Raw genomic sequence first — 14,534 nt, forward strand, 5'->3', positions numbered from 1 at the left:
GAATTTGATTAGAATTTGCAAGCCAAAAGCAGGAGTGAGTTCAAAACACAGATGAGATGCAAATAATTTCATAACATTTTATCTCTGATTTGGACCCACTCCTGTTTTGGCTTGAAAATACTGATCAAATACTGATACAAAACATTACCAAATACTGACCATCTGAAAGGCTTTATAGAGGCTCAAAATACAGGATTCTCTTTTCTTTTTTTTTTTTTCTGTTCTTCTGACAGATCAGAAAACCCAGACTCCCCACTCTGTCATGGAGCTACTACTGCCACTGCTGCTGCTGCCACCACCGTCCCCACTATTTCATGGGGCCACAACTGCTCCATATGCTGCTACCACCACCCCCACTTTGCCATGGGGTCACTTCTGCTACTGCTGCTGCCACATTCCCCACTGTAATACTGACGCACAGTGATTCGACAGCTAACAAATATGATTAAACAGCATGTGTTTGGACTGCCACAACATGAATTAAAAGAACATTTTTTTCTCCTCCGCTACTTTATTGGCGCTGTTACCATTTCTTCATTTTTATCCACTAAGGAGCCATTTGGACAGAGCTCCAGCAGGGGCACGCACATTTTTTTTATTTATTTTTTGCTTTAGTAAAGGGTGCTATATGCTTCTCTTTTTGTTTAACAAAAGGGATTAGCTATGAATCTTGGTGCACACTGTTACTGCTACTGCTGCTGATGACTTGAATCTTGGTGCACTACACAGTTAAGTCCACGGCGATAAAGTAGACCTGACTTATTAACCTGTAATACTGACACTCAGTAATTTTACAGCTAACAGAAGAGATTAGCTATGCATCTTGGTGCCCTGTAACAGTGATATGGACAGCACCATTGATGGCACCATACCTAAAGAACGGATTAAGTATGAATTTGGGTGCACTAGAACGTTATGCACACAGCGATACACTCCCCCTACACATTCCCTGCAGTTTAAGTTACAGGCCTTCACACTGAGATTGGGCCACCAAGTGGGATGAATATGATTAGTCAGAGGGGCCTGGGTATACCTAATTTATTGCTATTCGTGACAAATTAATTCAGAACAAATTACATTTCTTAACGAAGTTCAGCGAATTGTCCGAATCAAATTTTTCTTCACTCCTCTCTAACCATGATACCAAACAGCACAGTGACTACTTTTCACTCTTCAAATAGGAATACTGAATGAGTCCATGTTTGAAGACACCTGTGATACTAATTACTGGACACACCTTAGTTTAACATGTCCAAAATTATTTTCAATTTTTTCTAGGGGTGCTATCATTTTTTTCAGACCAGTTTCATTAGTTTTTTTTAATGATTTAATTATTCTGTTGAACTACAATTCAAAAGCAATGTCTGATTTTTCATTAGGCTATTTTCAGTGAATTTTAATTTATTATTACTTTTGTCAGTTTCAAGTTATTTCAGTGACAAATATGGGTTTTTCTTTCTTTAACTGAAGGGTGTTAACAATTTTGTCCATGTGTGTAATTAAGAAGATGAAAATTAGGTCATATGGGTCAGTAGTAATGGACTTTTTTGAGAATTATTTATTCTAACCAGTCTCCTTTACTTCAGGGCATTCCCACTGAAGTGTATGGGACGGATGAGCTGCAATTACATTGCTCGCGACAGGTAAACAGTGAGGATAACTCAGCACTCGTACAAGCGCTGCATTCTCTTCATACAGTTGATCAACGAGGGTACAGGCAGTTGGGCTATTGCCAGTCTGAAATTGATTAACTATCCCGTGGACATCAATATAGGATAAGCGGAACACTCCTTTAATTGCACCTGTGTTTTTAAAATACAGACAAAACACTTGCAATTTTGCTAGTACCGTTTCATGATCTGTGTATCCCAAACAATGATTTTTCATAGGCCTCATAGTAAAAGCAGAAGAGGGCCAAACAAAGTCCCATGTCTTATCCTCTCAAAATCAGAATGTGGGTAGTAGCAGCACCAACTATCCAGCCAGTAGTAGTAGTAATGGCACTTCTAGCCACATTGGTGGTGGTAGCAACAATGGCACTAGGGGCAAACATAGAGCAGGGAATCTGGAGGGGGATCAAGGAGCCCATGATGACAGATCAGTCTGATAAAAATGTCTGGGATGGTGAGGACTATGTTGATTGTGTGTTGGACAGGACCTGGGATCCGGATTAGGGTGCTGAGTATGAAGTGACATCAGAGGAGGAGGGTGGTGGCAGTAGGAGCAATAAAGAGCAGAGGCAACATACAGTCAGAACCTCCCAACATCCCTGTGAAGGACCAATCTACTTCTAAAGCTCTACCTGGGCTTCTGAATAAGTGGAGTTTAAAGAACTTTTAACCCCTTTAGGACACAGCCATATTTCACCTTAAGGACCAGGCCATTTTTTGCAAATCTGACCAGTGTCACTTTAAGTGGTGATAACTTTAAAACGCTTTTACTTATGAAGGCCATTCTGAGATTGTTTTTTCGTCACATATTGTACTTCATGACACTGGTAAAATGAAGTAAAAAAAATTCATTTTTATTTATAAAAAAATACCAAATTTACCAAAAATCTTTTAAAAATTGCAAATTTCCAAGTTTCTATTTCTCTACTTCTATAATACATAGTAATACCTCCAAAAATAGTTATTACTTTACATTCCCCATATGTCTACTTCATGTTAGGATCATTTTGGGAATGACATTTTATTTTTGGGGGACGTTACAAGGAAATTTTCAAAAACCAACTTTTTAAGGACCAGTTCAGGTCTGAAGTCACTTTGTGAGGCTTACATAATAGAAACTACCCAAAAATGACCCCATTCTAGAAACTACACCCCTCAAGGTATTCAAAACTGATTTTTACAAACGTTGTTAACCCTTTAGGTGTTCCACAAGAAATAATGGAAAATAGAGATCCAATTTCAAAATTTCACTTTTTTGGCAGATTTTCCATTTTAAGATTTTTTTTTCAGTTACAAAGCAAGGGTTAACAGCCAAACAAAACTCAATATTTATGGCCCTGATTATGTACAGAAACACCCCATATGTGGTCGTAAACTGCTGTACAGGCACACGGCATGGCGCAGAAGGAAAGGAATGGCATACGGTTTTGGAAGGCAGATTTTGCTGGACTGATTTTTTGACACCATGTACCATTTGAAGCCCCCCTGATGCACCCCTACAGTAGAAACTCCAAAAAAGTGACCCCATTTTAGAAACTACGGGATAGGGTGGAAGTTTTGTTGGTACTAGTTTAGGGTACATATGATTTTTGGTTGCTCTATATTACACTTTTTGTGAGGCAAGGTAACAAGAAATAGCTATTTTGGAACAGTTTTTATTTGTTATTTACAACATTCATCTGACAGGTTAGATCATGTGGTATTTATATAGAGCAGGTTGTCACGGACACGGCGATACCTAATATGTATACAATTTTTTTTATTTATGTACGTTTTACACAATGATTTCATTTTTCAATAAAAAAAAATCATCTTTTAGTGTCTCCATAGTTTTTTTCAGTTTTAGAGCGATTATCTTAGGTAGGGTCTCATTTTTTGCGGAATGAAATGACGGTTTGAATGGCACTATTTTGGGGTGCATATGACTTTTTGACCGCTTTCTATTACACTTTTTGTGATGTAAGATGACAAAAAAAGGCTTTTTTTCCACCGTTTTTTTTTTTTTCCACGGTGTTCACCTGAGGGGTTAGGTCATGTGATATTTTTATAGAGAAGGCTATTACGGATGAGGTGATACCTAATATGTATACTTTTTTTATTTATGTAAGTTTTACACAATAATTTCATTTTTGAAACAAAAAAAGTCATGTTTTAGTGTCTCCATAGTCTGAGAGCCATAGTTTTTTCAGTTTTTGGGCGATTATCTTGGGTAGGGTATGATTTTTGCGGGATGAGATGACAGTTTGATTGGCACTATTTTGTGGTGCGTATGACTTTTTGATCGCTTGCTATTACACTTTGTGATGTAAGGTGACAAAAAATTGCTTTTTTTGCACGTTTTTTTTTTTTTACGGTGTTCACCTGAGGGGTTAGGTCATGTAATATTTTTATAGAGCAGATTATTATGGACGCGGCGATACCTAATATGTATACTTTTTTTATTTATGCAAGTTTTACACAATAATATCATTTTTGAAACAAAAAAAATATGTTTTAGTGTCTCCATAGTCTGAGAGCCATAGTTTTTTCAGTTTTTGGGCGATTATCTTAAGTATGGTCTCATTTTTTGGTGGATGAGATGACGGTTTGATTGGCACTATTTTGGGGTGCATATGACTTTTTTATCGCTAGCTATTACACTTTTTGTGATGTAAGATGAGAAAAAATAGCTTTTTTTTGCTCCGTTTTTTTGTTTGTTCGTTTTTTACGGTGTTCATCTGAGGGGTTTGGTCATGTGATATTTTTATAGAGCAGGTCGATACGGAGGCGGCAATACCTAATATGTATACTTTTTTTATTTACTTAAGTTTTACACAATAGCTGCTTTTTTAAAGCAAAAAAAAAAAGATGTTTTAGTGTCTCCACATTCTGAGCCATTTTTTTAATTTTTTATAATGGCAAGTAGATGAAAGGAACGCGGCACTCACCAGGATCTGATGAAGTTTCAAAAGGCTTTAATGCTTCAACATAGCAGAGGTGTGCAGGATGGGGAGCAGAATGGCCCTGTGGTGTGGATCGGCGGTGACGGCCGTTTCGCGCGTGACTCGAGCTTCCTCAGACCGCTATGACGCACAGGCGCACCGCCGTGCATTTAAGGACGAGCCTCCGATCATCACCATAGTGACCAATCGACGCTCCACAGGTGCGCAACTGTGTAAAGATACATGGGAAGGAAACATTGTGACAGTGCAAGACAGCACAAAAACAAAATGGCAAAACAATATCCATCTGGAGGCAACAAATTACAAAGGGCATGACAGGGTTATGAGGAAGTACAAACCTTAATGGAATACAGCTAAATCACTTATACGATTTAACCCGTTAACCACCATAGCGCCAACAATGTCGGTCCATCGTGCGTCCCACCACGGCGGGAGGCAGCGGTGACAAGCACCCAACCGGATGGATCCCACGGCCTCGATGCCAGTAAAGGGGAGGCCAGATGGGCCACCATCGTGGGTCGCACAGACATAATCAGCAAAGCCGGGGTGAACCCCATGGTGTCCAACAAGGTAACGAGGAAACAGGGAACTATAGGAATACAGCCATATCATTTTTATCATTCAACCCGTGCAATCCCATGGCACCAGTCCTGATGATCCATTGAGCCTCCCGCTGCAGCAGGAGGCGGTGGCGGTCTCCACCCCTAGGGATGGGTCCCACGGCCTCGATGCCAGCAAAGGAGATGCTGGATGGATCACCATTATGGATCGCACGGACATGGTCAATGAGGCAGGGCGAACCCCGGCCTGTCTTAATAGAACTCAAATGCTCCCGTACTCTTTCAAATAAAGGTCTTATGGTTTTACCAATGTAAAACTTACTACAAATACAGACTACGATGTAAACCACATAGGGTGTGCGGCACGTGATGAAGTCTTTGACTTTATGTGTAACCCCCCCCTAAGGAAAGTATTTTTCTCTGCGAATTATGAGAACAGAACGAACACGTTCCGCACTTATAATTACCCTGCGGTTTTCTGCTCTGCAACCAGTTGGTTTGTTTGGAACGTCTCAAAATGCTATGAACCAATCTATCTTTAAGAGTGTGGCATTTTTTGAAGGTGATAAGAGGTCTTTTGGAAGCAACATCCCCCAGGGAGGACTCGCCTCTCAAGAGGTCCCAATTGCTTAACATAGCTTGTCTCACTATGTCCGCAGCTGGACTGAATTTGAAAATAAACGCAAATCTGTCCTGATCATTACGCTGGATCTTATCCTTGAGGAGACTATGGCATGGATGAAGGGCAGCACGATGCAAAGCATCGATCACGTCTCTCCTGGGGTAACCCCTTTCGAGCAACCTCTCCTTGAGCTGATGGGCCTGCCTGAAATAGCCTTGGTCGGTACTATTAATCCTACGTAGGCGGATAAATTGTCCAAAGGGGACGGCATCCTTCACTACAGAAGGATGAAAAATGGTCTGGTGGAGCAGCTAATTGGTTGCGGTCGGCTTACGAAAGCCTGTTGTATGTAGTGCACCATCAACTGAAATGACCCTTACATCCAGAAAATCCAGAGTGTTGCCACCGAAGTTGAGGGTAAACCTCATATTCATTTGATTGATCTCATTTAGGTGCTGTACGAACTGCTTACACACCTCTTCACTGCCCGACCAGACCAGAAATATGTCGTCCACATAACGCAGGTAGAGGTGGACGTACTTCAGGAAGGGGTTCCCCAGGGAGAAGACGTATGTCTCTTCAAATACCGCCAGATACAGGTTAGCGAAAGTGCACGACACAGGTGTGCCCATCGCTGTACCTAGTATCTGTCGGTACCACTGGCGATCAAATTGAAACACATTGTTAGTGAGCATTAGATCAAGGGATTCCTGTACAAAACTGTGAAAAAACAGGACTCTTGTCGGAGCGACTCAAAACCAAGGCTATGGCTTTCAACCCCAAATCATGGGGGATCCTTGTGTACAAACTCTCCATGTCTAAGGACACAAGGCGGAATTCCTCCCGCCACTCAAAATTATTGAGCGCGGAGGAAGTCCCCAGTGTCCTTAAGGTACGTGTGAGTACCTCTGAGTAAAGGCCTCAATAGCCAATCAATGTACCTAGAGACAGGTTCAGTGGCTGATCCCATTCCGGCAACAATAGGTCGTCCCGGGGGGTGGGACAGCAACTTATGTATTTTCGGGACGAAATAACAAGCCGGGGCGATTGTCTTAGGTAGGGGCTTATATTTTTCGGGATGAGGTGACGGTTAGATTGGTACTATTTTGGTGGGCATACGACTTTTTGATCGGTTACTTTTTGTGATGTAAAGTGACAAAAAATGGTTTATTTAGCTTTTTTTTTACGGTGTTCATCTGAGGGTTTAGGTTATGTCATATGTTTATAGAGCCGGTCGATTTCGGACGCGGCAATATCTAATATGTAAAAAAAAAAAAAATCCCTATTTTGTACCAATTTTTTTTAACTTTATTTGGGGAAAATGACGTTTTTGTTTATTTTTACTTGAAACTTTAGATTTTTTGGGGGGGAAACTTTATTTTTCAACTTTTTTTTACTTTATTTTTTGTCCCACTTTGGGACTTCAACTTTTGGGGGTCTAATCCCTTTTACAATGCATTCCAATACTTCTGTATTGGAATGCATTGGCTGTATGAGTAATACTGTGTGTATTACTCATACAGCTTCCGGATGTAGTATTCTCCTGTCTGGTATGCTAATTAGCATCGGTACAGGGAGGAGGAGACTGCCCTGTTTCTCAATGGGCGTCTCCTTCACCCTGGCTGTAGCGCTGTCCAATCGCAGCGGAGAGCGTCACTGCCAGGGAGAAAAAAAAACTCACCTCGCTTATGGTGCTCAAACTTGCCTCTTTTGCTGTCCCCTGCCTATAATCATGTTCTGCACCATATGTCTGCTCCTGCTGCCACCATCTTGACACTATCATTGTGTGCCTGGCTACCATAATGTTCCATACCACATGGCTGCTGCTGCCATCATGCCACTGCTATTGGTGGCCTGCCTACCATCATTTGCTGCCACTGCCACAGCTGCTATTCCCTGCTGCTAATCCCCTATTTTCTCTTCCAATACCCTACTGCTACTACCATTAACGCTACACAGTCACCATTACTAGTACTACCACCACCCCTACACAGCCGCAGAGACATCTACAGCTTTGTTTGTACCATGCTATGTTGCTACCGCTGCCACTAATATTGTGGCCGTATGCCACTATTACCCTACCATTTCTACATCCACACTTTACTGCTGCTTCTCCCAATTACAAGGTAGACTTTTCCAGGCTCTCTCAGAACAAGTCTCTCTATCTTCTGACAATTAATAGCTGTATAAATATGGGCAGGCATTCTATCCCTGTTTATGCATCATTTTTGAATACTTGTGTAGAACGAGATACTCTTTCTTCTGACTTTAACGTGTGTGTGTGTGCATATAAACATGAGCAAGGATCTGCCCCATTTAGGCCAAATTTTTGGACGCTTGCTCACAACAAGCCACTGTCTTATTCTCATAACACTGTATGTGTTAAGACACCATCTGTCCCCAATAAGGGACAATTTTTAGAAGCTTTGGAATATATGTGTATATCTATAACTATGAATGTCAGTGTCAGGAGAGTATTTGATATTTTATATTATCATATTACATTATTATATTACATTCAAGAGCTTAGGGAGGGGGTGTTGGGAAAGAAAGGGCAAACATTCATAAAAAATTAACAAAAAGAAAACATTACTAATCTGAATTCTAGGATACTAGAGGGTGTAATTTACTAATTTTCAGGGGCAATTGGAATAACTTCAGTTTGTGCAGAATCGATTCAGACAATAATCTAATTTTTCAAAAATCTGCCGAATTGGACACAAAAAAATCGCTGTCCCAATATTTATGGACTTGACTGTATAATCAAACCAATCCTTTAATTTACTTCTTTAAACTTAAACATAAAACTTTTATACTTCCTTACTAGGTATACTTTACTGGCAGAAATTATATGTTGAATCAATTAAGGATGTGAAAATTTAGAGAAATTTTATCTGCTCATTGTAATTGGGATAATGAGGGAATAACACACACCTGGCCATGAAACAGCTGAGAAGCCAATTGTCCTATTACTTTTGGTCCCTTAACAAGTGGGAGGCAAAATGCAAACTGTTGCAATTCCTACACTGTTCACCTGATTTGGATGTAAATACCCTCACATTAAGGCCTCTTTCACACGACAGTATGTCTTTTTCAGTGTTTTGCGGTCAGTTTTAAACGGATCCGTTGTTCCGTTTTTTGTTTCCGTTGTGTTTCCGTTTCCGTTCCGTTTGTCCGTTCCGTTTTTCCGTATGGCAAATACAGTATACAGTAATTTCATAGAAAAAATTGGGCTGGGCATAACATTTTCAATAGATGGATCCGCAAAAAACGGAACGGATACGGAAGACATACGGATGCACTTCCGTATGCATTCCGTTTTTTTGCGGACCCATAGACTTTAATGGAGCAACGGAACGTGATTTGCGGCCAAATATAGGACATGTTCTATATTTAAACGGAACGGAAAAACGGAAAAACGGAAACGGAATGCATACGGAACACATTCCGTTTTTTTTGCGGAACCCCTGAAATCAATGGTTCCGTATACGGACCGTATACGGACCGCAAAAAACGGCCCGCGAAACGGAAAAAAAAAAACGGCCGTGTGAAAGAGGCCTAAAGCTGACAGTCTGCAGTTAAAGAACATCTTGTTTGTTTCATTTCAAATCCATTGTGGTGGTGTATAGAGCCAAAAAATTTAGAATTGTGTAGATGTCCCAATATTTATGGACCTGACTGTATGTGGAGACAGCTTAGAAGCAATACAATATGACAGGTTATTATGTTTTGAATTTGACTAGAATCTATTGAATGTTTGTTTGGGTAAAGTTGGATCTACCAGGGGGCATTAATGGAGAAACTTTAGTTTTTATTGTGTTTTTCTTCTTATGTTTTTTCCTTTATATAGTATACTAGCAGAAGGACCCGGCTTTGCATGGATATATTTAATCTATTTAATTTAATGTTTGTGTATGTCATTAAGAGATATCGACAGTATCCACTATAACAGTGTCATCCACAGCGCCCTGCCCCTTTAAAGCTGACCTACAGCAGTGAAAAAAAATGGCTGGGCTGTTATGGAAACCTGGTGTAAAACTGTGTGTATGTGGAGACTAAGGGCCTGTGACCTTCTATTGGCTGACAAGGGTCATGTGACCAGGCTTCTATTGGCTAATGCATTTTTGGGGAATATCTCACGCAGGAATGTCCTTTTGAACACTGCACTGTCTCAGCGTGAGCTGCAGGGAGAAAGTCACCGTCCCTCCCACCCCTGCAGCTGACAGAAGTAGATTTTTACGGCTGCAGATTGGGAGGGGCGTGACCTAACCAGATTGGGGTGTGGCTTGATGGGTCATGGGGGCGGGGTTTTTAAGTCCGTCTTTTAAGGCCACCCTACCTGTCCCCTGAACTGTCACCTCTACAGCACTCCGCTCCCCTAACAGTGTCATCCACAGCCCTGACCCTTTGAAGCAGTAAAGAAAAATGGCTTGGTTGTTATGGAATCCTGGTGTAAAACTGTGTGTTTGTGGAGACTAAGGACCTGCGAGCTTCTATTGGCTGATAAGGGACATGTGACCGTGTTTATGGCAGTTGGTATATGAAGAGAAAGACCTGCAGGCTTCTATTGGCTAATGTAGGTCATGTGATGTGCCATATTTGTATTTTTTGGGAATATCTCAGGAACGGTACGTGCTAGAGAGCTGTGACCCCCACAAGATTTCTTTACAGGTAGCAAGAGATGTGTATACCAAGTTTTGTTTAAATTGATGGTTGCGTTTTTGAGTGATCGCCGAACATACATACATACATACATATATATATGTCCTTCTTTATATATATATATATATATAGATAGATAGATAGATAGATAGATAGATAGATAGATAGATAGATAGATAGATAGATATGAGATATATTGCTTTATTTGATATATAATCTTTTAATAAAAAATCTTCCCAGGAGATTTCATTTGTTGTGGCTCTTGTTTGATGTCCAGTAAGAGAAAAAGAGAATCGTGGCTTTGTGCTGGGACAAATTTTAAAGTTATCTGATATTTTTGGATACCAATATATGTCTAGCTGATCTTTCTTATAGAAGTAAGAGGTTTTTTTTCTGTTATCCAGTGTGATTCAACATCACCTGTAAATTTGAGAGTGACTGGACTAGAAAATTGGGGAACTGTAATTGTGCTACAGTGGGACCCGCACCTATAAGACAATGGGGGCATATCCTAGCGATACGCCCCCATTGTCCTTGATAAGACAACCCCTTTAATGAGAAATTGGACATCAAGCCTCAATTGTCCATTTTCATGAATTCGATTTCCACACGGTTGGAATTTAAATGTTTTTTGTGACTTTTTCAATGTAATTAAACTAGCATATAGGTGATCATCACCAAAACACAGGTCAGCACACTAAAGTATCTGTGAGGGATAACAAATTAGGCCTAAATCAGTTTCCTTTTTATTCTGTGTTCACAAACATGTTTCCAATAATTTTTTTATTTATTCAAACTAGCAGCTATGTGATTACTACACCAATAGACAGGTTAGCACCAAAAGTATCTGAGAGTGATAATGAATTTAGTCCCAAATCTGTTTCCTCATATTCACAAATTCTTTATAGATTTTTTTGTTGTTGGGGGGGGGGGGGGGGTTGTTGATTATATTCAAGCTAGCAGCGTATATACAGTACAGACCAAAAGTTTGGACACACCTTCTCATTCAAAGAGTTTTCTTTATTTTCATGACTATGAAGGCATCAAAACTATGAATTAACACATGTGGAATTATATACATAACAAACAAGTGTGAAACAACTGAAAATATGTCATATTCTAGGTTCTTCAAAGTAGCCACCTTTTGCTTTGATTACTGCTTTGCACACTCTTGGCATTCTCTTGATGAGCTTCAAGAGGTAGTCCCCTGAAATGGTCTTCCAACAGTCTTGAAGGAGTTCCCAGAGATGCTTAGCACTTGTTGGCCCTTTTGCCTTCACTCTGCGGTCCAGCTCACCCCAAACCATCTCGATTGGGTTCAGGTCCGGTGACTGTGGAGGCCAGGTTATCTGGCGCAGCACCCCATCACTCTCCTTCATGGTCAAATAGCCCTTACTTTCAAAGTTTTCAAAGTTTTCCAATTTTTCGGCTGACTGACTGACCTTCATTTCTTAAAGTAATGATGGCCACTCGTTTTTCTTTACTTAGCTGCTTTTTTCTTGCCATAATACCAATTCAAACAGTCTATTCAGTAGGACTATCATCTGTGTATCCACCTGACTTCTCCTCAACGCAACTGATGGTCCCAACCCCATTTATAAGGCAAGAGATCCCACTTATTAAACCTGACAGGGCACACCTGTGAAGTGAAAACCATTTTAGGTGACTACCTCTTGAAGCTCATCAAGAGAATGCCAAGAGTGTGCAAAGCAGTAATCAAAGCAAAAGGTGGCTGCTTTGAAGAACCTAGAATATGACATATTTTCAGTTGTTTCACACTTGTTTGTTATGTATATAATTCCACATGTGTTAATTCATAGTTTTGATGCCTTCAGTGTGAATCTACAATTTTCATAGTCATGAAAATAAAGAAAACTCTTTGAATGAGAAGGTGTGTCCAAACTTTTGGTCTGTACTGTACGTGTTCACTACACCAATACACATAGTAGTGCACAGCATTATCTGAGATGACTAATGTCCGAGCTATGGAAGGGTTCCAAACAAAAGACCCGTAACCAGAACGTGGGTAGTAGTAGTGCCATTTATCACCATTAACGCCTGAGGGTCAGTTTCCATGTACTCACTTTCCACAAGGTTAAATTTTTTACACTTTCTTGGCAGGGGTGTTAAATTAGTTTAAGATGTAGCATAAATGTATGTGATCACTGCATCAATACCAGCGGTTTTTCAATGTCCATGCAAAGCTGTGGCCTGCATCATGCCACTAATGCCTCAATCTTTATTTTCCACCCAGTTGAGATTGTAAAATTTTCTTGGGAAGGGGGATTAAATTTGTTTGGGCACAGCATAAATGTACATGATTACTGCATCAATACAAACATTTTCTCACAGTCCAGGCAGGCTGAATGCGATAAATAGACCTCACCTTGCTGCCCATGCCCCATTTTGCCACTCTTGCTATCTATCTATCTATCTGCCTACCATCACGTTCTGTATGGCTTCTGCTGCGGCCTGCATCTTGCCATTAATGCCACTTGCCAACGATCATGTTACCTCAAGACACCTTTATTTTTTATTTTATCTCACAACACCATCTGTGTTTAAACATCATCTGTCCCCAATAAGGTACAAGATCTGGAAGCTTTGGAATATGAAAAAGCATGAGACATGTGTCTTTTTAAACACGCTGTATGTTACCGCCATCAAACATGTGTTTACCCATGGTTATGTATGTCAGTGTCACTCAGAAATCATTTACTATTGCTGTCATTGCATTCCAGATCTTGGGGAGGAGGATGAAATTTTTTTTAAAGAGGTTAAAGGGGGTTATGTACCAACTTTCAGTGCAATTAAAGCTATTTCAGTTTGGCCTGAATCAATTTGAGTCTGAACTAAACTTTTTTTTTTAAATCGGACAGCAAAAGAATCTCGACTGGTTCGCTCATCTCTAATTCTATGTAATTGCATAAATAAAGAATAAAAAAATGAATAAAGAAAACATAAAAAAATTTATGGCTCGGGAGTGAAAAAAGAAAACGCAAAAACAGAAAATCTCTGTTAGGAAGGGATTAATATTTCACAGACGATTACATTGTTTTTGTTTTGTGCAGCCATTATAGAATAAGTGAATTCCCTTTGTCTTGCAGGGCTGTATGAAAACTATCTAACCAATGCAGAACCAGAATGCTGTGATGTCAGATGGGATTTATCAAGAGATAACCAATCCAAAGGGACTATAAAACAACAGCAGGACTCAACATTGTGTCACAGGACGTCACTCACAGCTTCATCAGCATCCAGACTGTGTAACAGTAGACTTAAACTGTGTGTTCTCGTACTGATACTATTACATACTGTACTAGCAGTTTCAGCAGCACAAAACTCAACAGGACTGGGTTTTGAAAACTTAAGAATTTTGGAAGACCATTCAACAAATGAGGAATAGAAAAAAAAAGGAAATAATTCACTGAAAAGACACCCCTCTGGCCCACTCCAGCAAAACGCTACAGTCACATGTCACAGAAACAAGGTGCTTGTACCTTAGGACTCATTTTTACAAGTCAACCTGTGTAAAAATGGCAAGACGGGCCAAGCTCCACTCTTCAAGGACAAAATGGGACAGCTTTTTATTGACTAAAAGGCTGTATGGTGACTTAAATTTCTCACACCATTTTATACACTGTGTTTTAATGTATGGATTTTTGTTTGATTTTGCACTTGTTAATACAGGATTTTATTTTTTGGGGATGGTTTCTCAAAGCTATACTGAGTCTTTTCACTGTCAATATATTTCTAGCCATTGTCTGTACTCATCTTTTATGTCCTGTCGATTTCTACAATTGAAGCAGAAATGCTATGAACCCCCATCATAGCAAACAATAACTATACTAGTATCAATTCTGCCCATATAAACCATTGTTTTACCCATCTCCTTGAAGCAAAAAAACTAAGAAAAACTATATCAGAAAACAAGAAAATAATACAATCCGTTTAGTTTTAACTGTGTGACGATGCTTAATACTTACACCCAGGCCGCTGGGTGAACGTCATTGTCGCGCAAGACAACAGAGTGGGCAAATCTTGTGGACTATACCTGGGAGAGGGTAAAAAGAGTAAA

At 40.0% G+C, this 14,534-nt stretch overlaps 1 protein-coding gene across 1 annotated transcript in view; it reads left to right on the forward strand.

Moving 5' to 3' along the window:
* Positions 1-13,862, forward strand: part of FAM155A (family with sequence similarity 155 member A) — a 686,348-nt gene extending 672,486 nt beyond the window's left edge. The window contains exon 3 of the mRNA XM_040425238.1: positions 13,564-13,862. Within this exon, the coding sequence (XP_040281172.1) occupies positions 13,564-13,862 (299 nt within the window). The remainder of the gene's footprint in view (positions 1-13,563) is intronic.
* Positions 13,863-14,534: the final 672 nt, after the last annotated feature.

Source organism: Bufo bufo, chromosome 3 (genome assembly GCF_905171765.1).
Source record: "Bufo bufo chromosome 3, aBufBuf1.1, whole genome shotgun sequence".
NCBI lineage: Eukaryota > Metazoa > Chordata > Amphibia > Anura > Bufonidae > Bufo > Bufo bufo.